We start from the raw sequence: 26,353 nt of genomic DNA on the forward strand, positions 1-26,353 counted from the left end.
TTTGACAGCCCATCTCCCCCATATCTCTCTGCTCTCAAACCTCCCTTCTAGGACAATGTTCAGAACTGCAAGGAAAGAGTTGAATGGTCTGGTGGGTAAGGCTGACTGGGCCTCAAAGATTCGGATTCCGTTCCCAGCCCTGTGTGACTCTGGGCCAGTCACTCAGTTTCTTCGTGCCTTGGGGTGCCCAGTTTCATTCTGGCACAGGGATAAGCATGCTCCCTTTGTCTGTGTGGTTTGTTTCAACTATAAGCTCTTAAAGGCAGGGACTGTCTCCTACTATGTGTATGTACAGCACCTTGCACAGCGGGGCCAAGCGGGGACCCTTTCATGTAGACCACTAATAACAATAGCAATGAGAGATGCTCTTTATCCTCAGTCGGTAGCATCAGAACTGCCCTATCAGGACTTGATAGCCATCAATCAACTTCCCTTCTGCCAAAGTCCTCCTCCCTTTTTTGAATTTTATTCTGAGTCATCTCGCATTATAAAAGGCTTCCTGGGATAACAACCTGCCTGCCCAGCAGCTGAAGGCTCACTTGGGCTTAGTCATTGTTGAATTACGGCAAACCAGAGCCACCGAGAGTGGTAGGCAGAGGTAACTAACAATCCATAAAGATATGATGCAGGCAAAGCTAATTTGTGCACGGTACCTGGGATCTATGTGCTCGGGTGAGCCAGGCTAGGAAATGAGTCATAGAACCACAGTAAAAAAATTTCTTTTACCTGAATCAGAGGGACAATTGATTAGACCATAGCTGCTAAAAATTACACTGCAGGGAAAAGGTCCGCCACCTTTAGCAGCTCAAGAAATAGCTTCTGAGGTTTGCGAAACCTCCCATGCCCCCAAGGCTGCTATATCCCGAATGGATATCCTGGGAACTCTTTGGCGGGTCACAGCCTCGTGGCTCAGCATTTCCTGTGCAGTGTGTTCTCTTCCCCCACCCACTGCCCAGTGCTCAGGTACCAGTTCATCGGCATGAGCAGCAAAACTGTTTCTATGTCTCTGCTCCAATTTGGGCCAGTGTGAGTCTGTCTCCACAGCGAGCGGCAACTCATGGGAGTGAGTCTCAAAGCCCAGGTCAACCGACTCAGTCTCTGTGGGGACAAAAATAGCAGGATAGATGTTGTGGCCTGGGCTGGAGCTCAGGCTCTAAGGATGGGGTGGGGGCTTTCAAGCCAGAGCCGCAATGTCTACTTTTAGTGCTGTTGTGCCAGCCCTGGGAGACTGAGTCTCTTGACCCAGGTTCTGAGACTCACCTCCGTGGGCTGCCACTTACTTACCCTGTGAGATGTTCAAACCACATTTAGATGCGCAGTCCTCCAGAGATTCAGATCAAAGATATTGCATTAAACCTGGACATAATTTACAATTAGTTTGCTTAGTGCAATATATTATTGGGTAAAATGCATTAAAATTCCTATTTGATTAGGCAGCTGGTGTGACCACTGCTTATCCTGCTGCCTGGGCGTGTCTTTGATCTAACACACAAAGGTCGAAAAAGATCCCATGGCTTGTATCCATCTGTTGTCTCCCTTCTTCTACTTGGACTGGAAGCTCTGTGGCGCAGGGACCTTCTCTTTGTTCTGAGTGTCCAGCGCCTTGCACGAAGGGGGCTCGAATCCATTACTGAGACCCTTAAGCACTACCATAATATGAATACATATAGATGGGGGTGGGGTCAGGAAGAAATAGTGATACTTAGTGCTTTGAAAATGGAAAGAGCTGTACAAACATGCACTCAGGAATCCTCACCTCCCTCTGTGAGGCCATTAAGTATTATTCCCCTTCTAGAGAGGGAGAAACGGAGGCACAGAGAGGGTAAGTGACATGCCCAAGGTTACACAGGCAGTCAGTGGCAAAGCTGGGGAGAGAACCTCTGGTTCTTAACTCTTAGTCCAGTGCTTTAGACACAAGATCATCCCCTGCTGAAAGCCAGTGACTTTGGCAGGGTCCTATGAATTCCTGTGCCTCTCCTGTGCAATTCTGCAGCTGCTGGCAACTGTATAATTATCGGTATCATCATCGGACGCTGTCAGCCAACAGTGGAGATGCCATGTAAGGACGGAGCTCTCTGATGTACACAGAAGTCCTCTAGTGCCTCTGATCTCTGACAGGCTTCTAAGAACGAGAGGGCTGGCAGCCAGCGTTGGGTTTCTAACCCACAGGATGTCTCTGCTCAACACCTTCACCCCTGCACCTGCTCCTCCCTCTTTCCCCCCAATAATTTTCACTCTTGGTTTCTTAGTGCAGCAAGAGTTGGTCTGGTAATAAACCTGTCATACCTGGGAAAGCACCATCCGCCACAATGACTTGCATCAGTGTCCTCCAGCCTGTGGGCCCCACTACGTTAGTGTCAGGGGAGAGCCAGGGGAGGTGGAATGGAAGAGAGGAACTCAGGGCTGGGAAAGGTTCATAAACCTGGATTCACCCTGACTCCAGAACAAACATACTCTTGGGGCGCTGGGGAATGCAGAAGGTGACGCCTTGAGCTACCAGCCCCCCTTCCGTGGTCTAGTGTCACATCCACCCGAGCAGCTTGTTACAGGAGCTCAGAATATGTCCCAGGGCTTCAGGCTGAGACATGAATTTCTCTTCTCTTTTTCTCTCCCTTTAAGGCTTGGCTTAGATGTGGCAGCACAAACAGCCACTGGACGGGTTTTCCTGGCTAGCCTTTGAGAAAGTTGTAAAAACAAACCCAGCAGGAGGTCAAGGGTCATGCCCTATTGGATGGCGCAGGGGACTGGGCATTTAGCTAGCTACTTGTGTTGCCCCTCTGACCATAGAGTCTGATCACATCAGGCATTAATGTATTTATCTCCATAACATGCCTGGGAGGAAGGGCAGTGCTATAGCCCCACTTTACAGATCGGGAAACTGAGGCACAGAGGCTGAGTGACTTGCCACAGGGTCAAACAGGGACTCTATGGCAGGGAATCCAACCTAGATCCCGGCAATCTCATTTCAGCGCCAGACACTCTAGGTTCTGTTCCTGTCCCAGACACATTATGTGATGTGATTAATATTACAGTAAGGCCCAGAGATCCTAGTCAGATTGAGGCCCATTGTCCTAGTTGCTATGTAAACTCGTATAATCAAGAGGGAGTTCCTGCCCTAAAGAACTTGCAGTCTAAAGGAGCACGTCACGTAACCGCTCTGTGCCTTAATATCCTCACCTGTACAATGGACATAGTGGCAGTTTTTCTGCCTTACAGGGGTATTGAGAGGCTTAATTAATTAACGCTTGTAAAACAGGTTGGGATTCTGAGATGAAAGGTTTCACAGAAAGGCAAAGTATCGCCCTGATGAGGATGACTTTTTATGCTGGCATATCGTGAATTTTCTCATCTCAACGCTCTCCAACCGTGCAGATGCTGAAATCAGAATCTTATTTAAAGTGCACCGAATACAGTTTTAATCAGAGGCATCTAGTTAATTATTCATGGTAGTGGACATTACGCAGCCTGCTGGAAGCAATTTATTTACGTCACTAGGGTGACATCATAATGGCTGGTAAGAGGTGTGAGAGACTTTTGGTATGCACACTAAGGAAATGACAGCTTGAAACATTAAAATCAGCCATGGCTAGCGTCGTCCCATACGGCAAGGCTCTGTCTGAGAGCCGTTATACATTGTCTGGCACAAATTTTATTCAGTAATGCTGTAAGCGAACCGTTTGTTAGAGCCCCTGGAGCCACATATGTGAATTTTCGACAAAAAAGCGAAAGTGACAAATACATAACAAATGGGTTAACCATAATATGCTATTTGGTGAATCTGAGAACATTTTGCATGGGATTGGTGCAATTTTGTACTTGCCTGTAATGGCAATTGAAACATTGCTCACATTTATGGAGGGTTTTTAAAAATTCAGCAGCGAGCAGTGAAAGTTGGCCACAACAGAGGAAATCCCAACTGCTTTTATTAAGGGAACATTGTAAGATTATTTAAAAGAAAACAAAAAACTATGAAAATGTTTATTCTTTTACCTATAATATTTACAGAGGAAAGAATGTTAAAAAGTGGACTGACTTTGCCCTATTGTTTGTTTTTAATTATTGTGCACCTCCTATGCTCAAATAAATTTGTTAGTCTCTAAGGTGCCACAAGTCATAGAATCATAGACTATCAGGGTTGGAAGGGACCTCAGGAGGTCATCTAGTCCCACCCCCTGCTCAAAGCAGGACCAATCCCCAACTAAATCATCCTTTTCTTTTTGCGGATACAGACTAACCCGGCTGCTCCTCTGAAACCTGTCGTACAGCTTAGAATCAGATTGTGAAAATAGTCTGTTTCAGCTCCCTTTTGTTTCTCGCCCTTTGGCTAGTCAATTTCTCAGGCATTGCTAGGGTTGCAGAGGAATTTTAAAACCACTTTTTTTGGACTGGATTTTTGTACGAAATAAAAACATTTCCAGCGATCTCCGGTTTCATAAAAGCTGTGTTTTTATTCTACCTACCATTTGGGACCTAATTCTACCTGACAGTGCCCCTTTAAGAACTACATTAGCAAGGTGGACAACTCTCTTCTTACAAAATTCTCCCAGCAACTTGAGACCTTAGGCTCAGCCAATGACAAGTGCTACATCATCAGAACAACCTCTCTCATTGGCTGAGCGCTGTACAGTATTGCCTAGCAACCAGGGAAGAGCTGATTAACCCTTTGGTGCTGCATGCAGTGCCTTTGTAGAACTTAGCATTTTGCAGGATATGCTCAGATCATCTTCTGCCTTGGGTCCCTAGGTCCCCTGCTGAACCCCCTCATTGTGTACTGCCCCAGCGAGTCGGAGCTCAAGCGATGGCTTTATCACCTGGAGAAACAGATCCATCTGAATGGGGGAAACCTGGACGGGTCCTTCCTCTCTCAGGTTAGTGACCTGGGCCGTGGTCGGGAACAGGGTGATCTCAGGCTTTCAATCAGTTGGTCTCAACCTTCTGCGTACCTTGGCCCTGCTATCAGAGCCCATCTTCCTCTGTGTCCCAGAATCCTTTGTGCCACCATGACACAGTGGTTTACTCCTGATATCTGGGGACCCGGGTTAAGCAGCTGAGCACTTTAGCGGGGAGTTGGGAGCACCTTAAATTCCCCTCCTCACATGCAACCACTAGTGACCAATTCCGTCGGCTAGTGTAAACTATTAATTGCAAATGCCAAAGGCTGATGACATGCAGGACACCTGGGCTTCAGCTGTGGTTCTGATCTCTTTCTCCATGGGCCAGCAGGAGCTGGAAGCATGGGGGAAGGAGGAGGGAAAGCAAGATGCCTTGCCTCGCTCAGTAGTAACCCCTTCTGGTATTATGGAGTAGTGCCGAGCCAGGTTTGGAAGAGAATACTGGCTTGGAATGGTGATGACAGATATTAACTTTTCCCTGCTACAGCACCTTCCATTTGAGGACCTCCAAGCACCTTACACGCATTTATTTAAGCCCCTCAACACCCTGATGAGGCAGCTGATTCTTATCCTCACCATTTCACAGAGGGGCAAACTGAGGCACCAAGAGGGTTAGGTAACTCTCCCAGCGTCACACAGTCAGGCAGTGGCAGAGCCAGGGATGGAACCCAGGAGTCGTCCTGACTCCCAGTCCCTTGGTCTAATTTATCACTTGTAGTGATCAGGTAAGGAGGGCTAAAGTAGAAAGAAGGGAAATCGTCAAAGATTGTGGAAGGAGGGGAAATGGTACCGCTGTCCGATTCCTTTCCAGTTGCAAGGGAAAGCCTTGCTCCATCAGGTTTAGCCGTCTGCGCTGCGTGGCCCTGGGCTGCACTCACAGCTAGACGTCATATGTATCTGAGATAAAATGCATAATACCGACTGGCTGTTCCCACAACTACCTGTCCAATCAGAAGCCCCTTCAAAGGCCTTCACCTAGAAACTCTTTCTGGGCAAAATCTCTCCTGCCCTGCCAAACCACCAGCGCAGCCACCCTCGTCAGTTTGCTCTCAGCATGAATCATCGGGCCTGGAACACAGAAGTGCAAGGCTGTCTGACAGGCCAACCCCTCATAATTTCTAGTCTGCCTCTAGCAGCTGAGCGCTCGCTGCTGCATGATTTCCACGCCCATCAAACATCTCTCTGCTGACGGAGGCCACCAGGAGCAGACAGGAAATCGGCTGTCAAGCTGATGAGAGAACCTGCTTGACGAGTCCGTGGGCTGTGCTGTCAGTCAGGGGTTGCTGCAGTCTGGGATTTTATTAGGCAGGGACCTGTTGCTATTGTAAAAATAGGCTTTGGAAAGGCGTGTGGATTTTCATCTGTCAGCACCGCTGATAATCAAGCCTTTTACGTGCAAATGGTCATTAATCCTGAGATCTGTAGTACACCCCCAGTTTACACAAGGAAGGGGGAGGAGGACCAGAGAGGTGACACAGTGGCAAAGGCGGGTGTAGATTCCCAGTCTCCTGTGCTAATCATTAGATGACACTGTCTTATAATTAGCATTAATCAATGTAGAGTGGGCACAGTGGCTGTAGCTAATGTCCCTCCTTCTACCCCATGACTATTATAGCCTGCATCCCTTACTGCCTGCATCAATGGCCTTTTGTTGGACTATTGTTCTTTATTATTCTTTAGCTAGTGCCATAGATAATCATGGATCTTTACAACAGGTGAAATGTCCCAAACAAGTAACGGTAGATCTTTCAATTACAGGTCAGAGCATAGATCTGGTTTCCTTTATTCTCATTTGTTAATCAGCTTGTATTATAAGTTTAAGTCCATGGGCAATATACAGTCCCCACCTTCTCTTCTGCCTCCTCCCCTTTATGCTGTCATTGCCAAAACATCCCCAGATAGACACACAAACAACTTGCATGAGGACAATGTTGTCACTTGAGAACTCTTTTTACTGCAGAAAAAAAACGGGACATTCATGTTTGCTTTTTTTTTTTTTTGGTGGCCTATCCTCAGAGCGAAACTGAAGTTTCTGTGATAAGGGACCCAAGAATCCATTATTGGGAATTGAAGGAAGCTTGGGGGACTTCTGGGGTGTGTGTGTGTTTTAATTTTGGAACTTCCTTTTTGCACATGTCTCTGAGTTCTTGAGCTTTTGCATGTGTGGGGCCTTTTAAAAGGATGTAATGGTGGGTGTGTTTAATGGAAGAAAATAGGAATGAGCTGTAATGATGGAGAAACCTCGGGAAGTTCAGAGGTTAGGCTTCAGCTTGAATGAACACCCCAAATCGTGGTTGTTTCTGCATATTTCCCAAATCTGCAAAACCTTTCGAAGGAAGAGGGTGGTTCGGAAACAGGACGAAGGTCAAGAGCTGTGTTTTTTCTTCCTGGCTCTGCTACTGACCCCATGTGGGATTCTAGGCCAATCACTTCCTCTCTCTCAGCATGCATCCAGCGCTTTTCATACATAGAACAGCCTTGGAGAACTAACCACATTTTACAGACAAGGAAACTGAGGCAAATTATTATTAATTCTGGGATGGAACTCTTGTTTTCACTCCAGGTTTTTACTCTTTCCTGCTTCCAGCCAAGCTTGAAATATATCCTGAGACCAGCTTGTCTTCTAGTTAAACTCTCCCACTCTCAGCGATAGTCCTGCAATGCAAATATGCTAAATGATGGAGAAGAAAACAGTTAATGGAATTTTCCAGACCTTAAAACGTGGTTTAGTTTAGCTTCCAGTTGAATTTGCGGGGGGGAGGGGACAGCAGGCAGGGGAGGGGCTCTAGGGCTTGAGAAGGTTCTCGCATGATTAGGCTTGGTTTTTCCATTCCTTCCACCTGGTTCTCATGCGCCTGCTCATTGTTCCCCATTTCCTTAGAGCGACTGGAAGCAGAACTCCATAGGGAAAGAGGAACTGAGGTGGTCTGTGCAGAACATGCCTGTCCAGGAATGGAGAGGGACCCAACGGGAGTCCCTAGGTGATGTCCTCTGCGTCTCCAAAGTGAAGCTGCAGCATTTGCCTTTCCAGGTAAGGCCTTGAATTAATGAAGTGACTTGCTATTGCCAGAAAAAAGTTAATGATCCAGTAACATGAAAAAAATCTGTCTGTACAATGAGAATCCAATAGGGGGTACCATTTTCTTCAGCCCTCCTCCTCTTTGCACTAGCAGGCTCCTCCCACTCAGACCCCTTCCCATATTTGTCCTAGTTACTAAAGCAAATCTTCCGTCCTGCCCTCCCGGCCTTAGCACTGCAGGCAAGGAAGTGCCTGTGTGTCCCCTGGGCTGGCTGTGCCTCTTGGATCAACACAAGAGCCACTGGGCATAGCTAGAGAGCAGCACCAGACCAGTCGAGGTGCCAGGTGTGTTGTGATGTGCAAATTCATGACTTGTGTGTGTGTGTTGAAAGAGAGGGAAAGCAACAGCTTGATTCATATACTAAAAGAAACGTCAACCCCCGCACCAAATTCCCTAGAAGGAAAAATCATAGGCCCCTGATCCTGCAAACACTTCAGTGTGTGCTTAACTTTGCACACATGAGCAGCAATTGCACTCAGTGGGATGACCCGGGCGTAAAGTTAAGCATGTGTGTAAGTGTTGGCAGGGTCAAGTTAGAATTTTGGAGCCAGCTGGAATCTTGTCTGGAAGCTGCATTTCTGGCTGTTGTGGAAGAATAAGGGCACCTATAATTCACGGACCTAGACCCTGCCCGTGGAAAGAATTCAAAGCCTCTCACTGATGTCCATCCGCTTTGGATCGGGCCCGCCGTTAGTTGTTTCCCATTGCCTCTTCTGATGCTAACTCACCTCCCCTGGGCTGTCTCAGGAGCAGCACGACAGGCTTTTGATCCTGTACCCGTCCACGCTGGTGATCGTCTCCGAAGAGCGCAATGGCCTCTACTTTAAGGTACGTGCATTTTCAAGACCTTTCTCTTCCCCAAACTCCCTTCACTTTATTTCGTTCAGGCCCCCTCTGCTCTTCTTTTCTTTCTCTCCCTTTGCCGCAACCCTGTTCTGTGTCCAGTAAGCCAACACTGTGGCACAGGGATGTCGTAAGGTATCCTCCCATGAGAACCACCTTACAAAAGTCCAGGGGGAAGGGAGTCCACTGCCTGGGTATTTCAGTGTCTGGGAGGAGGCAGCTTCTATGTTTAGTTGTGGCTCAGAACTGGCTGGGTGGCAACGCTGCAATCCTCTCCAGCTTGAGACATACCCTGCAATGCTCCCCAGCAATCTCCGCTCACCTTGGGCTGGCTTGCAATCGCTCAGGCAGAGATGGCCCTTGTGATGCAGGGTTTCTCGGGGGAGGGGCACAGGGCGTTGGCTGGCTGGAGCTGAGGTTGCTAGGTGTATTGGGTTTGCTTGTTGTCTTCACTGAATACATTTTACCGTAAGCTGAAGAGTGCCGCACAGGGTACTGGGAGAAGAGTGAGGATCCAGAACAACATCTGGACCTGCCCATAAAGGCATGAAAATCTTAGTAGCAATGGGAAATATCCATGGCGTTTCCCTACTGTAGTCAACACTGGGCTGATCTCTACTGGTGGGAGCAATGCCAGGAGCTCCTGTGCAGATGGGTGGCTGCAATTCATAAGAACATAAGAACAGCCACAGTGGGTCAGACCAATGGTTCATCTAGCCCAGTATCCTGTCTTCCAACAGTGGTCAGTGCCAGGTGCCCCAGAGGGAATGAACAGAACAAGTAATCATCAAGTGATCCATCCCCTGTCGCCCATTCCCAGCTTCTGACAAACAGAGGCTAGGGACCATCCCTGCCCATCCTGGCTAATAGCCATTGATGGACCTATCCTCCATGAATTTATCTAGTTCTTTTTTCAACCCTGTTATAGACTTGGCCTTCACCACATCCTCTGGCAAGGAGTTCCACAGGTTGATAGTGTGTTGTGCGAAAAAATTCCAAGCACCATGCCATCGAGCTTGGCTTTGTAGAGGAGAGAGAGGTCAGAGGAGTGGAGAGGCCAAGTGGGGAAATTCTGATGGGCCCAATAATTCCAGTGTTGACCCTGCACAGACTGAGTACCCCATGATATCCTAGCGTGAGCCAAGCTGCCAGCCCTTTGCAATGTTTCAGTGGGTTTGCAATGAGGTGGGAGGAGTTTGCTTGTCTCCTACAGAAGATGTTGGAGGGAAGAGAGTCAACAGAAGCAGAAGGGACAGAGGGCTGGGAGGGGGGTCTGTATTTCTATCCTCTCACAAAGACAAAGGTCCTGGGAAATGCCCCTCACTGACATACCATACACAGTGGCTCCCTCTTGGCCCTGGGAGACGGGGTGGGGACATACTTTGGAAGCCAGGAAAGGAATGAGCAGCAGCCTTAGCATCAGCTGTGACTGTAGCCGGACACTCGATGCCCCAGGGGCTGGAGAAGAGGGCTGGGACTGGGGTGAGGGGAGAAGGAATCCAGTGATAACTTTCCCCCTCCCCTCCAGAGAACACCCTACATTTGGCGAAAGCAACTGAGCGATTTTGGCTGCTCGGCTTGAAACCCCTTAAAGTGGCCTGGCTTTCAGAGAGCCTGGAGCTGAGTCTAGGGCCCCTTTAAGAGATCTCAAGCTGGGCTTCTAAAATTACTAGTCACTTTGGAAATCCTAGGCCAGTGGTACCAGACCCCCCGACCCCCTTGGCATCTCCTTCCCGCCGGGGTAGCCAGGCTTTGCTCCAAGGCAGTTCCTCTGGGTCGGAGTTGATGGCTGTGATTCATCAGGCTCGTGAGATTGCAGCAGGGACCTGCTTTCCCACAGACATGTCAAGGCACAGGATCCTCCTGCCAAGGCGTCTGCCCTGAGTGTGGATGCTAAGATCCAGGGCGATGGGGTGGGGAAGAAAGCACCAGATCCTTTTCCTCTTGGGCTCCATGCAAATGGCAGGAGTTGCCGTTGGCGGCGGCTGGGGTGGGGGTGGAGGGGGGCGGTTGGGGAAAGTCAGGTCCCCCTGGATGGAGCAGGTAGGTTCTGACTCACCTGTGATGGGAAAAGGCCCCCGGGCTCGGCCTGGGACTGCAAAGCAGGAGCTGCCTGTGCGTGTGAGGAAGCCAGCTCTGTGCCAGAGGAGGGAGAGAGGAGCCCAAAGCAGCTGAGGTGGAGGCCGTGGGAAGCTGCCTGTGTGTTTTCCCCACCTGGGGATTGCTAACCTCGTTCACCGAGCGAAGCTGAGCACGGGGTGTGTGTGAAGAGATCTCAGCCCCTTCCCCCGGCTTCGCAAAGAGCAATGCTAGATGCCCAGTGAGGGGTCGGCGGCTGAGGCGGTTCCGACCAAAGCAGCTCTCAGGCCACGACAGCGATGCCCCCTCAGTCCTTGTGCCACAGGAACCGGGCTCTGACGACTCCTCCCCTAGCCTAGGGGCTGCCTCGAGAGGAAGGAGTCCGAGGGGGATTGGGCGCTCAGCAGCTTGCCGCGCTGGGCCTGCACTGCCCAGGACTGCAAACAGAACTGCTCTTCTTCCCTTCGGAGTCGGGAGTGAACAGCGAGGCTGCTGACCGAAGCTGGAGATGCCCCCACGAGCCAGGGGAGCGTGTGGCTGGGAGAGGGAAGGGGATAAAGTACTGGATAATCATGCGCCTTTTCTCCCAGGAGACACTGCCCCTCGCTTCCAGGCAGATAGGCCCATCCCTTGCTCTCGCTGAGCGACCTCCCTCCCTTCTTGCTATGCAGGCCCCTCTGCTGGCCACGGGCCTGAGGCAGCATCTACCAAGCAGCTGGCACTGCCTTCTGGACGTGTCCCGGGTTCGGTGCCGTGAGGGGGTCTGTCGGACACAGCATTGATGGGCCCTGGCCGAGGCTGCAACCAGCTCTCCTCAGCTGCAGGGCAGATTACTCCGATGCGCTGGGGCTTTGGAGACTGCCGAGATGGGAATCCCAGAGGCTCCCCACCCCCACCCTGAAAGCTGCCTTTCTGTACCAGGCTTGCCCACAAGCAGGAATGCTGGGCGTTGCTGAGGGCTGGCATTATTTCCCCAGACTTGCTATGCTGGGAGGGTGGCAAAAGGGAGCCGTTCCCTGCCTACGCGGGCTGAGAATGTTCTGCACAGCAGCAGCTTTCCCAGCCGCACGCTCGCAGTGCAGTTAGTAATCAGGGTGTGGTTACTCCAGTCAGACCGAGATGTGCTGGAACAATAAAGGTACCGGCACTCTGAGCCCATTCCCAGCACCTTCCAGCCCAGCGCCTGGCAACGCTTCACACCCACGCATTCGTGAAAGCCTCACAGGCAGGGAAGTAATATTTTCTTATCCCGCTGGGGAAACTGAGGCACAGAGCAGTGACTGGATTTTCCCTAGCAAGGTCACACACAGACCAGGTGTCAGCGCCAGGACGAGGATCCAGCGTGGGGTAGGATCAGACCCCAGGAGTCCTGACTTTCAGGTTTCCCCTGTTGGTCTAATCACTACCTCACTGTCCTTTAATGTGGCAAAGAAATGCCCCAGGAGACAGTGTACGGCTAGCTGCTATTACAGAGGCCCCAGGACCGTGGAAAGAAGCACCCAGGACTACAGTGAAACTATTCTAGCGCCATTCTTCAGCAGACCCGGTTTCACATCAGTGGCACTGTACAACACGGCAAACATCCGGCGCGTTCCCAAAGCCAACCTTCCCCACGAGGGCCAGGTTCGCAAAGGAGAATGAAATGTGCCAGCCTGCACATTTTCACAAGTGATTTCCACGCAGTGCGCGATGAACAAACAGCCCTCGATTTCGGCACAGAGCAAGAACCTGCAGGAACATATTTTCACGTTGCAGTGGGGGAGGTTTAGGTTGGATATTAGGAAAAACTTTTTTACTAGGAGGGTGGTGAAACACTGGAATGTGTTACCTAGGGAGGTGGTAGAATCTCCTTCCTTAGAAGTTTTTAAGGTCAGGCTTGACAAAGCCCTGGCTGGGATGATTTAATTGGGGATTGGTCCTGCTTTGAGCAGGGGGTTGGACTAGATGACCTCCTGAGGTCCCTTTCAACCCTGATATTCTATGATTCTATATTTGATTTCTGCTTATTGCATAGTCATATCTATTCAAAATCCCTCTTCACGGCAGCCAGAGGGGCAAATCCAAAGGGGTGTGGAACCCAAATGGGATGGGGTGTATGTTCTGACTCTACAGACTCATTGGTGGTTTCTGCCTGCCTCTGATATGCATGATAATTATATATGCTCAGAGCCTGGATCTGTATTGTCCTGTGCCTTGTGCAGTGACTTACTCCAGCATAGAGGGTGTTGTAAAATGCTACTGTTCTGGTTTGGGAGCATTTCACACCTGCTCTGCACTGTACAAGGCAGCTGAGAATCAGGCCAAGGAGCCAATTAATTGGGATGTATGGAAAAAATTATGCACTAATGAAATAGGAGGGAAGATCTGGCCCTGAAAGAACAAGTGAGGTCTGGAAAATTTTGAACTGCACTGAGCCATTTGGGTACACTGGGCTAAAGGTAACTCCTCGGACCTCAGTAGATGAATTTGGCCTTTCAGTTTGGAATCAGTTCTGCCCATCTCCTGTTCATAGGTGTCCCTTCCCCAGCCTAAGCGCTAGGGATGTCTGCATGAAACTGGACCTTTGTTTTTTAAGCACTCATTAGTTCCTGGGTCATCTTCCCCACTCCCAGGTCACTAGCCTCTCCAAGAGACAACACGACTGGCTGCCATGCAAATTGCTCTTCGCTCACAAACAAGACTGTGGTGACATCAGGCTGCAAGTAAACAGGGCTCTTAAGAAACAAAGATCCTGGTGTCCTGCCATTTCCCCTACTTAAAAAAAAAAGAGAGAAATACTAAAAAATAAATAAATCTCTTATGTGAATTGTTTCCAGCGAGCTGCGGCTTTACAATCCAGGGGTCAGCTGCTCTTATAGGGACCGATCCTGCATCTGTTGTGCACCTAAAATTCAGTGGAAGTTTTTGGGTACTAAAGGAAAATGGGGTTTAGACCCTAACTGATACCCTGACTGTAGTAGCTCTTGGGAGAAGTTCTCCTGAAAGGCCATGCCACTGATGTAAAGACACTATCAAACCCATGGCATATGGTAGCTCCTGCTGAGTTCTAATCCCTGCTCTGACTGTCTCTATGCAAGTCACTTAACATCTCTTCTTCAGTTCTCTTGTTGATTAAATGGAGAAAATAGCACTTCCCAGGCTGACCTGTTGAGAGGATTTATGTTTGCAAAGCTGGACAGTCCTAGGTATTTTATTTCACCACATGCCACTACCACTGTATATGATTTATTTAGAGAGAAATCTCTTCAATGACACTTAATGGCACGTCAAGGTATATTAATCTTTAAACTCATAACTAGTGATAATGTCCTCATTAGTCTTATTATTCTGTCCACCAGACCAAACAAAGTGTTGTCCAGGGCAATGTTTACAATCCATGTGGGGAAACCAACCAGAAAATCACTAGAATTTGAAAATAGTGGCACAGGAGAAAGCAAAAGTTTTCCATAGGTCAGAGCTCGGCGACTCCTTATATATAATTTCCATGGCTTGGGCGTTCAAGCGACAGTCACAGTTTTTTTAAAGGCATTTTTTTTCTGTGCATTATGTGAAAATTCATAGGAGAGACTGGGCTCGTGGCTAAGTCACTGGGGTCAGACTCACCTTCTGGGTGCAATTCCTGACTCTGCCTTGTCTGTGTGACCTTGGGCAAGTCACTTAGGGCCAGATTTTTAAAGGTATTTAGGCACCTAAATACTTTCTGAAAATTCTACTCTAAGGGGCAGAGTTTTGAAAACACCAAAGTGATTTAGGTGCCTAAATCCCATTGACTCTCAGTCAGACAAAGGGCTTGTCAGCTCAAACTGTGGCAAGCTGGGTGTGAATCTACCCTGCACTAGCCTGCCACCCTCTAACTGTGCACATGCACCCTGTGGACACGTGTGAACAGTTAGTTAATGCGCTTTGAGCTAGTCCTGCTTCAAGGAGGACTAGGGGTTTGTCTACACTGAAGCGGTGCTGATGTAGTGGTTCAGTGTAGACGCTATCTACACCGAAAGGAGGGTTTCTCTTCTCAGCGTAGGTAGTCCACCTCCCCGAGAGGTGGTAGGTAGGTTGACGGAAAAATTATTCTGTTGACCTAGCGCTGTCTACACGGGGACTTAGGTCGGCTTAACTCCGCCGCTCAGGGATGTGGGGTTTTCACACCTCTTCTGTCGACCTAAGAGGTGTCTGTGCTACACTGCCACTGAGGCACATAGCCTAATAGTTTGTGTAGGCAAGCCCTGAGTCACATTTGAAAATGAGACTCGATCGCTTAGGTGCTTTTGAAAATTTTGCCCTTAGTCTCTCTCTTCCTCAGTTCCCCATCTGTAAAATGGGGATAATACTGCTTCCTTTCTTCCACCTTTGGCTGTCTGGTCTATTTAGACTATAATCTCTGCATTGTCTCTCCTGATGTCCGTGTACCGCACCTCGTACAATGGGAGCCTGCTCCTAGTTACAGGTTCAGATGCTACAATGCAGACAAGGACAGCTTGAAGTTTAAAAAGTAAAAAGAGGGGAAATGTTGAATGCTCTCATGCTGTGGAATTCTAAGCCTGTTCCTTTCTACAAACAGGGAGAACTGCCACTGAATGCAATACAAGTTCATTTTGAAGAAAACCAAAAAAGCTCCTTTCTAATAGAAGGTACGTGACTGATGGATACTGCGTTAAGAACAGTCAGACTGAGTTATGGGAATCTGATTCAGTCATTTAAAATTTAGGTTCCAAAATAAGATCTTCCTTCTGAGCTTTATTTTTATGTAGAAGGGTGGTGGTAGAGTTCCAAAACTTAATCTGGGCAGAAATGTTTGCTTCAATGGAAACATATTTACATTGTGCCAGTGAAAAGTCTGTGTTCAGAAACCATTTTTTACGACTGCGTGAGAGCCAGACATTGAAAATGAATTGACCCCGTACAAACAGGAAATGAAATTTACTAGTCTAATTTCACTATCTGAGCTGTGTGAAATACAAAAATAATCCAACAGCAGGCACCCCATGATGACAGCGAGACCTGCTCGACTTTTATTTTTGAATTTTGACAGGAAATTTCAGTGAAATCTCAACTTTCTAAATGTTGATGATAAAACGGAATTCAGAACAATTTTCACAGTTATTTTGTCCTGTTTATTTTTCTTCTACTACACCCAGTGATTTTAAAGCATCATTATTTGACTAAACATTGGGAGGAACAATTGTTATGATTGTTTCTTTATCTTGACTGTGTCCCCTTTTAATTTATGCCTAAACTTAAGTACAGTAAAAGCTGTTTTATTCGGCACTTCACCAACTGGAAAGCTCTATAAACTGGCATTTCTGATCTTCATTGAAATGCTGGTTTATAGTCCGGTTGGTGAGGGGCTGACAGGGTGTTGGGGCATGGGAGGGGGTGTGGAGTGCAGGCTCTGGGTGGGAGTTTGGGTGCGGGAGGGGGTGTCAGGTGCCAGATCTGGGGGCCACTCACCTCAGGCGGCTCCCCGCAAGTGATGACCTGTCCCGGCCTCTGGCTGCTCCTAGGCGGAGGTGCAACAGATGGCTCTGCGCGCTGCCCGTCATTGGCTGGCTGTGCAGCTCTCATTGGCTGGGAACCGTGACCAATGGGAGCTGTGGGCAGCAGTGCCAGCACGCGGAGCCACCTGCCATGCCTCCGCCTAGGAGTAGCTGGAGCCCAGGACAGGTCACCGCTTGCGGGGAGCCACCGGAGGTGAGCACCTTCCGGATCCGGCACCCCGCACCCTCTCCCAAGCCTCAACCCGCTGCCCTGAGCCCCCTTCCACACCCAAAGTCCCTCTCAGAACCCGCGCTCCATACCCCAGCCCCACATCCCCTCCTGCACCCTAACTCCCTCCCTCTTAGTTAACTGGCATTTTTTACTTATTGGTACCCTCCCTCCCCCAACATGCCAGATAAAACAACTTTTACTGTATTGTAATTATTGAAATGACATATACATAACTCTCACTTTTTTTAAAAAAAGAGAAGATTTACAGAATTCTGTGTCTGGTGAACTAAAGAGAAAGGTGGGGGAGGTCATATTTTTTATTGGACCAACTTCTGTTGGTGAGAGAGACCAGCTTTCATGAACTAAGTTTAAGAACATATTTAATTCTCTTTAATAATTCAAAACCTGTAGCCCAGCAGCTGGCCCGTTGCTGAAATGCCGGTGCTGATTTTTCCAGGGTAGATGCACAACAGGGGAAATTCACCCAGTACCAACGTCCGTGCAGCACTTACGTCCTACTTACACCTTGTTTTGGTGCCTGGACCTCGTGCAGGGGAAGTTAGTCCTCATGCTTACAGGGGAAGTTAGTCCTCAGTGGATTTCAGAGCGGAGAAAGATAGACTCTCAATCTGCCTCATTAACCATGTGATTTATTTTACTTCCAGGCCGACTAATAAACTCAATCCAGGTCATTTGCCCCAGCTACGAAGATTACCAGGAGTGGTTGTACTGCCTTAAAACAGCCCAGTTTCGAAATGCTGACTCTTCCCTTTCAGGATCAGAAAGCTTCTCGGGATCAAAGCCACCACACCTTGGGCAGGTAATGTATATTTATTGCAGGACAGCCTGGCAATCAGTGCGTGTCCTCAAGGACTCCCAGCTGTCGTATCTCCAGTCACATGAGACTGCCCTGACACACAAGACTGCTTTGAGTCCCACCTTGAAAGGCACTAACGAAAGTCTTTGATCATTTTAGATTATATTTAGAGCCCTATAAAAAGCAGATTCCCGGCCATAGATTATGAATCTGTTGTGCAATTTTAATGATGCATTGGTACAATGACAATAATGGTGGCTTACAAAGGTGGCAGCCAGTGCTTAACTTGTAATGGAAGAGGTGCTGGGACTCACGCAATTTTTCTGCTTTCATAAATGAAGCAGCAAGCCCCGAGGTGCTAGGGCTATGAACTGCCAAGCCTAGAGATGCCGGGGCTCAGCCCGGGCACAAATTAAGCGCTGGTGACACACCTCTCCACCCTCATCCCCAGCTCATCCTGTTCCATTTGCAGCGGAAATGAGTTCAGGGCTTGGGAATTAGCAGAGGACATTTTCCCCCTGCTGAGCGTCTCGTCATTTAAACCTCAGCCTGCTCGTTTCTTAAAGATGGAGAGTTAGTTCATCTGAGCTGCATCTGCACTGATATGCCCAAATCAGCATTAGGGCAGCAGCTGCCAGCAGAAATATATGAAGGGGAGATGGGGCTTAGATGTCAAAGGAGTCTCATTAGAAATTACAAGGATGGAGTAAAGGTCAATGAAGGCCCTTTGATTCACTCTGACTCTCATCACCCCACCCCCTGAGACAGTCCCACCCGCAGCCTTTCCTCTCCCCACTCCCCAGAGCAGTCTTTCACCGAATAGCCCAGCATGGCAGTGAGCAAAATTGTTTCCCATCTGACGACTGGCCAGTGTCCAATGTGCAATGAGTTGATGGGTTTCACTCCAGTTCCCGAGGGTGACGTGTCCCCGCCGCACAAACCACCATCGCAGCTGGCCCCCGTATAGCACCCTGGTTCGCAGTTCATGGGCACTTAACTCCTCTCCCACACCTGGTGGGCAGCGCCTCCCTCTCAGGCTGCCAGCGGAGTTTGCCATGGCCCTGGTCTGTGCCTAGTGAGGGGACTGGGCTGTCAGGCCAGCACCAAATTCACAAAGACATTAAAAGCGCAGCCAACACTAACGTGGCATTGCCCATGGATCTGAGGGCGAGCTGACCACTGGGGGTCTCTGTCAGAGCCTGGGGGATGTTGTGGGGAATGGATGAGCCTGAATCTACCAATGAGCGGTATTGGTATTTTTAACCATGCCCAATGTAGTTCCCAGGCAGCGGGAGAGGCTCACTCACCTCCGATGGGCGGACAAACTCCTGGACGTCACGAGGGAAACTTACCACCTCAACCCACCACTCCCAGCACAGTGGCTCCATCCCTGACCAGCAATCATTTGTTCTGATGCCTGAAGGCAGAGTGACCGTGACCGAAGACCCGCTGTCCCCCGGCTATGCCCAGCCTGTCCATGTAAGTGAGGTCTCCAGGGAGCCTGAGGCATACATAGGGAACCAGTTTTGACGTTGGGGAGGAATGGGTGTGTTCAACAGAAGCGGGGTTGCGCCGCTGGCCAGTAAAGCTGAATGAAAGCTACTTATTGATGCACTGGCCTGACAAGTAATTTAAATGCAATTAACCAGATGGAATAGGGGCCACTGGCTTAATTTGGTTAAACGAGAGTTTAGATCAGCAAGGGAATTTCCAAAGCAGTTGCGGGGATTGGACCTTGTTTCAGATCAGTATCCTCATTAATATTACACTAGAAGTCTGTATTAAATCCACACCAAAAAGCTATGTTCAAAGAATGGTGAGGATACAATGGGAAGGCACTGAAAGGTCAGAGACTCTCCAAGTTAAAATTACCGCACACCCGTAACTCTGCCCCTTTGCCTCTAGGAACTAAAATTCGTCCTTTAATTGCACAGTCACCTGATAGTTCACGCTCACTGTAACACGAGCATGTGTGTATTCTGGTAGGTGTGTGCCTAATCACGTCTGTGTGCCTGTGGGTGACGTGTGCCCGGACTCTCCCTGTTAGGACAGCTGGTCCACAGCATTTGTTGTCTTGTTTCAGTGCCTGGCAAACCCCAGCTGGCCAAGTACCGGGATCCCCAAACCAGAACTGAAGAGGGGCGGCAGCGCTCGCAAGTCCAAAGGCAAATGTGGACCTGCCCAGCAGCCGCAGCCCAGCAGCCAGGACTCGGAAAGGACTGTGTTTAGCCTCATTCCCGGAAACCCCAACCGGGAGCTGCTGTCACCAGTGTACAATGATCCCTACTCTCCACGGAGCTCCCAGCAGAACCCAGGGGTCCCCCAGCTGCATCTGGACTCGAACAACGTAAGGGCTTCTCATCTCACTGGGATGCAGATGACGTGGCGGAGGCCTTTCTGCTCCAACGCCAGCACGCTCGTGGTGGGGAGGGGAGGGGACTAGATGGACCCAAGGGATTTGGTCACCTGCCGACAGAGGCATCCATATTTCTCTCCATGCTCCTGCCCTACATTCTGCCTCACTTCCCTTAAAGGGCAACTCACAGGAACTTACTTCCACAATAGCAGGTGTTTTGGGGGCAGGAGTGAGAAACAGGATGGGCTCATCTCTGCTTTGGATGGAGCGAGGGCTCATTAACCCCTCACTTGCTCCTGGACCCTGAGCCCGAAGGCTGTGTGAGTGCTGCTCTGATTGGAGCTCTGCTGGTAAAGAGGGGTTTACATGGTGAAGGGGGCATTATTGTGGCACAGGACAGGGCATCTCCTCTTTCTGAGCCTTTCCGAGATAAATCTGGTCTCTAGAAGATCAGAGAGGCAGGACCAGCTTTAAGTGTAAGCAAAGCAATTAGCCACTGCCCTCCGTGCAGGCTCTGTAGCTAACTGGCTGATTCTAGCTCCAGTTACAGATAGGAAAGCACGGATGTAACCTTTTCTTGCAGCTTAGGGCTCTGTACATTGTGAAGGTGGTCTTGGGAAGAGGCCAGCGGTATGTTTTGCACTGCCTTAGTGCCTGTGTTCATATCTGTTTCCATCAAGCTGTACCAAGGATAATAGCCTACTACTGGTTCACAAGCAAAGGAGTTACCCCGTTAACTCCAGTGGTTGCTGTTGATGCTGAGTTCAGTCCCCAGTGATACACAGGTCTAGAGCCAGAGCTCTGTGATTCCATTACTTAGGACTGCGTTGCTTTTGGAGTTAGAATTTCAGGGGAATCCCACCCCACGGCCCTGAATGAATCAGTGTGTCTGCGAGACCTGGCGTTAACTTTTTGACTCTTCCTTTCAGCGGAATCAATGGAGCTTGGGGGAAAGTCAGACTCTGGCAGCTCCCAGCTCTCTGGAGAAACCAGCCCCGCCCCGCTCTCCCGTGTACGCTGACCCCTACACGCCAACCCCCACCTCTGGGGGCAGGGTTGCAGACTCTGACTTCCTAGAAGAGGTACTATATGTATGTGACCGTGGGGCTGCCCAGGGCAAGAGGAGTCACATCCTTCGCTTAGTACGCAGAGCTTTGGCAGCATGTGACCCCAACAGAGCCATGCCAGGCACTGCGAGGTTTTTTCCTGGGCGAGTGTTCCACGGGTCTGGAAGTCTGGTGCCTGTCCTCTTTGGTGACCAGCAAAGCTCTCTGCCTGTTGGCTCTGGACTGAAGCAGTGAGGAGCTGGTTTCCTGTCTGGATCAGGGTGCCAAGTGACCCAGAGATGAGCAAAAATGCACCAAGACTGGGATGGGGGGAGGCGGTGAGCTTTGGTTTCCCCAAACGAGGGTGACTCAGATATAGGGACCGCTATCTCCAAACCCCTGAGTTTCAGCAGTGTTGTGCGGGGACGTATAGATGAATCAGTGAGCTCATCTCTCATAAGCTGCTGCCATTTCTGCACCATCTTGCTGATAAATGGCGGCTCCCTTTCATCTCCCCTTTTCAGAGCCCTGAGCTGCCCTTCAGTCTCCCCCCCGGCCTTGTGATGTGGCACAGTGTCCCATCTCCCCATCCTCGTGCCTGGCCAGGATTCCCTCTGGAGTTCCTCGCCATTGCTCGGGGGCATGGCTGAGTGGCATGAGGCTATTCTCCCTCCCCCATCGAGGGCTGCGTGAGAACTCGGTGGAATTTAAAGTTTAGACCCTGAACCTCTTTTTGTGGCTCTGGTATCTTATTGAGACATCGGGGTAGGTGGAGGTGGGGGGCAGTCAGAGAAGGCCCCTATCCAGGGACGGCAGTTACCAAATTGGGATTTGTTCTCGTCTAAGTTCTTAAGATGTCATGGTCAGACTGGCTCAGAGCAGCTGAACGGCTATGCAGAAATCCCAGGGGCCCATCACCCTCCGCTGCAGAAGAAGACCTCCCACCCGTTGCCCAGCAGCCACAGTAGAGAGCCACCGGCAGCGCAGAGATACAGCATCCCTGGCACCTCGTGTCACTTCCCGCTGGCACCTCCCTCCGATGTTTCCTGTTTTACAAACGTGAGTGCCAAGATGGAGAGCCTCTGATGGCGCCTTTGGGTTGCTCCCACTGCCGCCAGACATGTTTGTGCCCTCAGGGCCCAGATTTTGATGCTAGGCATGTCTGGGCACCCCTTCATTTCTCAAGGGCATTCCTCTGACCACGGAGCAGGGCTGGCGGGAGGTGAAAACATCTTTCAGAGACTGTGCAGCATCGTCCTGTGGTGACCTTGCGTTGCACAAGGAGAAGACAAATGTCTTGATGCTGAGATGGTACCTTGACGTGGCCAGTGGTAACAACAGCATCCCTGGTGGTACATGCCAGAGTAGGTCAAGAAGTAGGCTACTGCCCAGATCCAGACTGGGGCGTTATGTAAAATAAGAGTGGGTTTGCTCCTCCTGCCCCACTGTGGCTTAGAGTCTGCAGGAGTGTTGGGTGTGATTTCAGTCCACGGCATGGGGAAAGGGATGTGCAACTCTGGTTACTTTATTAATAAGGAGTCATATCCCAAGGTCCTTATTTATGTCTGTCTTAGGCGTTTATAGCCCCCAGTTATCGTAGTATCCGAGCGCCTTACAATCTATAATAGATTTCTCCTCACCGCAGTCCTGTGAGGTAGGGAAGTATTATCCTCATTTTACAAAAGGGAAACTGAGGCAAAGAGAGGCTAAATGACTTGGCCACAGTCACGGGGGAAGTCTGTTCCAGAGCAGTGACTTGAATCTAGGTCGAGCTAGGTTAGTACCCTAACCACTGGACCATTCTCCTCTATATTGTAAGTTTTCCTGTAGTTATCATCCCTACAGAGCCTGAGCCCGTTAGCACACATGTCCCCACAGGTCCCCACACAATAGGGTCAGTATCATTATCCCCAGTCTGTAGATGGGGCACAGAGAGAGAGAGAACAGAAGTTCTGAATAGCCACTATTTTTAGTTGAAGTCAATGGGAGCTATGGATACTCAGCAACTCTGAAAACCAGCCCCTAAGGGACTTGACAAAGATCACCCAGGGATTCTGTTGCAGAGCTGGGAGTTGAATGCAGATTGCTGAGTCCCAGCTGGGGGACTTAGCCACGAAGCCAGCCTTCTGCAGCATCCTTGCTCCCACAGGCTGCAGGGGGCTGAAGATGCAGCTCCTTGTCCAGGGGACATCTACTGCCCTCGAGAAGCCCATTTTCCCAGCCCAGGTGTGATGCATGCCCAAGAGCAACCTCTCTGAGTGACTAAGAAAGGATGTGGACGGGGTCCAGCTGGACCTGCCCATTATGCCAGAAAGATGATGGTTACAATGCAGGGGTGTAAAGTATTTGACCCTCAGGGATATAACCGGGGTGCATCCTGGAGGATTTGGAGGTGGGAAGCTAGAAAGCTGCGATTCCTTGGTGAGAAAGATCCCGGCATTGACATCCCAAGTGCTAAGAGACACCCCTTGTCACTATTTCTTTCCTCTAGATCCCCTCCATGAGGGAAGAATTTCTGGGCTCCTCACTGCAGTCCTCAGGTGAGTCTCCCAGGAGACAGAGAGAACCACTGACTGGTTCCAGTACAGTGCAACACCAGCACTAGATTTCTGCCTCTCGTCTAACAGGGCCCAGCCTAGCTGTATCTCGGCACTTTCTAAATCTGCCAGCAGCTGCTGTGTGTTCTGCCACCCAGGCTGCATGGTTGGTGTCTGCCATCTTCGGCTAGTGACAGAAAAGGCCCCTTTGCTGTCCCTGGGCTGCATCTCTCTGGCTTACGCTGGGGTTTGCATTTGACACAGGGCTTTTGCTAGATCCATTGCTTCCCAGTGGCTTCTCAGTGGCCACGTGACAAAGAAAAACAACCCGCCCTCAGTCGTGGCTGGCCTGCACTCTCTGTAGGAGTCTCAGCAGCGAGACCAAGAACTGTAGGGATAGAGCTCTCCCCAGGAGCTGGGCCATCTGGGGCTGGGGCAGGGCGGTATGGGCCAAGCATGCTTTGCTGATCCTTCTCTTGGATCTGCTCTCTGAGAGCTTCAGCTACCAGTTCTCTCACTGCAGCCCCTTACCCTGTTGCATATTTTTGGAAGAGACTTATAATAGCATAGAAATCCTGGAGCAATCAATGTAAACTACTTTGCTGGTCTCTCTTTCTCCTCTGATTTGCAGAGGGAAGCGCGGGTGTTCACAACCTGCCCGGGAGTGGCCACCTGCGGCACGACTCTGCCTATCACGACTACGCAGAACTCCAAAGCTTCCACAGCGACTTCAGTTACGACAACCTCTGGGAGGCTGAGGAGCAGCAGGCCAAGCCCTTCTGCTGCCAGCAGGTTTATCATGTGTGAGGGCAGGAAGTCCAAGCAGTGCTCATTAAAACTCCCGGGCCTGCCCCACCCTGACCACCCTGCTCTCAGCCATGCCTTTTAGCTGTGAAGCGTGTAAGGTGGGTATCAAATGAGCGGGGGGAAGGATCCCTACAGTGACTGGGTCTCCTGTGTGAGCTGAGCTCTGGCTCCGGCAGGTTTTCATCATGTTGGAACTCTTCCACCAAATCTTAATACGATGCCCACGAGCACGAACAAGACGCTACGAACCCTAATGAAAAATGAAGTCCCTCCCCACCCCCCAACATTTCGACAGTCCTAGGGGGATCTTGGATGCTAGGCACTCTACAGAAACCCACTGCCCCGGCTGTGTAGGGAACCGGATTTCGTGAATAGCCGTTGTTCCATGCAGTAGAAAAGAAGCCTAGCTACTAATCACGCTCCCTTCAGCTAACAGGACATTGTGTGTCTGGGAAGGCCGGTGACTCAGAGGGGATAGAAGAGGAGAAACCGGTCATTGGATGGGTTAGCTTGTGTGTTCAGTATTAAAGAGCTATGCATTGGGAGACCTGGTCGCTTTCCTTTTCAATGGAGCTGCTTAGTTGGCGACATCAAGGATACCTTTAAACCTTGAGTTCTGTTGATTAGTCAGACCTTTGCCCACTAAGCCTCAAGCCTGTGAAGACCTGTGAACATTCACGATCACCTAAAGTCTGCTGCGTGGGTAAGAACTGCACTCGGCCCATTGACTCAGTGCAAAAGTCAGGGCTGGCAATAGAGATAGGGTAGACAGAAATCCTGGCCTGATGCACAGGCCCTGCTCAAGCTAACAGAGGAGGGTCATGTAGGGTCCACCTCTGTCTCTGGACCCCGCTCAGTCTTCCCTGCCAGTGATGGCTCAGAGACTGTGGTGATGGGTGCCAATGAAAGAATCTGCATAGCTTGGCCAGCATTGAGAAAGAGACGAAGAGGAAATCTGTTACCTGTGAAGTGCTCCAAAGGGCATGTGTTTTCAAAAGAGTTCTCCAGGTGAGGATACCCCTGGATCCCTCCATGAGACTTTTTCTTTTCTCTCCCATTCAGACCTCTCCAAGTTTACTGAACTCAATCTAAACTCTGCCTCTTGTTTGTCTGGGTGGGGGTTGGCAGGAAATCATCATTAAGCAAAACTCCTGCATGATCCTCTGAACGGTCCCGTAATCTAAGGAACGCTGGTGACCTGAGCTCCCCTCCAGGGCCCTTAGGGGAAGGCAGAAGACCACTGCACAAAAACCATCTGTCCTGAGGGGACAGTGTCTGAGCTTTATCATTTTCCAGCCGCTTTAGCCGGATCCTTCAGCACATACAGGGTCAACAGCAAGCCAAGGTGCTTTACCCTATGCTCCAAATTCTAACCTGCATTCCCCAAGCAATCTGTAGAACAAAGCATATTAAGGAAATCTTTTTCTTTCACCAGTAGAAGTGAAACAAGCCACTAGACTGGTGTACTTGAAACTTTTTTAGAAGGTAATGAGCAAAGTTTACACGTAGGTTTTGAGTGGAATATTTGTATTTAATGTGTAAATGTGGGTGAGTTAAAAACCTATTTAATTTTATAGCTATGGACTATGAACAATACTGTGAGACTTTCAGCTGCCAACACATCTGTGCTGTGTGGGATGGTTGGGTCTTCTAGCTGTTTTTGTTTTGTTTCAGGTTTACTTTCATATTGGGAGGGTTTATATATAATAACACTGAGAGGAGCTATTTATTATGAACAGAATTGCACTGGGGAATGTCAGAGGCACATAGTTTTCTGGGATGCAGCCGGGCTCACTGAACGTTGCTGTGTTCACTGAAACCAAAGACCTTTTTCAAGATCTAGATTTTTATATCTATAATAGCAGAGATTGCAATGTATCAAAATAATTTACTGTAAAGTACTCTGGTCAATTTCTGCTAGCCTGTACAATTCTAATAATAATACACACACCTTCTTCAGAACTGAGTCTCTGTTTGTCCTCACCTGGTTTAACTGAGGGATTGGTGGTTTTCCTCTGTGTTGCTGTCCTTCCTTCCAGCACCTGAAGGACAAAATAACTTTTCCCCATCCCCCAAGTCTTTGAGGCACTAACTGGAGGAAAAATTTTCAGGCTGCCGATAGCCTGTGCTGCTCACTTTAGATCAGTCATGTGCAAACACCTTATCTAGGAACAAATTCCCTAGTGTGTT

At 49.6% G+C, this 26,353-nt stretch overlaps 1 protein-coding gene across 1 annotated transcript in view; it reads left to right on the forward strand.

The window, feature by feature from the left end:
* The window catches only part of PLEKHN1 (pleckstrin homology domain containing N1), a 42,393-nt gene extending 16,268 nt beyond the window's left edge, over window positions 1–26,125 (forward strand). Inside the window, exons 6-16 of the mRNA XM_084651658.1 lie at window positions 4,744–4,868; window positions 7,774–7,923; window positions 8,720–8,800; window positions 15,453–15,522; window positions 17,266–17,420; window positions 18,696–18,896; window positions 19,501–19,764; window positions 20,703–20,855; window positions 21,666–21,878; window positions 23,311–23,359; window positions 23,988–26,125. Of these exons, the coding sequence (XP_084507784.1) occupies window positions 4,744–4,868; window positions 7,774–7,923; window positions 8,720–8,800; window positions 15,453–15,522; window positions 17,266–17,420; window positions 18,696–18,896; window positions 19,501–19,764; window positions 20,703–20,855; window positions 21,666–21,878; window positions 23,311–23,359; window positions 23,988–24,163 (1,637 nt within the window). The 3' untranslated portion in view covers window positions 24,164–26,125. The remainder of the gene's footprint in view (window positions 1–4,743; window positions 4,869–7,773; window positions 7,924–8,719; window positions 8,801–15,452; window positions 15,523–17,265; window positions 17,421–18,695; window positions 18,897–19,500; window positions 19,765–20,702; window positions 20,856–21,665; window positions 21,879–23,310; window positions 23,360–23,987) is intronic.
* Window positions 26,126–26,353: the final 228 nt, after the last annotated feature.

Source organism: Lepidochelys olivacea, assembly GCF_965140295.1.
Source record: "Lepidochelys olivacea isolate rLepOli2 genome assembly, chromosome: 18".
NCBI lineage: Eukaryota > Metazoa > Chordata > Testudines > Cheloniidae > Lepidochelys > Lepidochelys olivacea.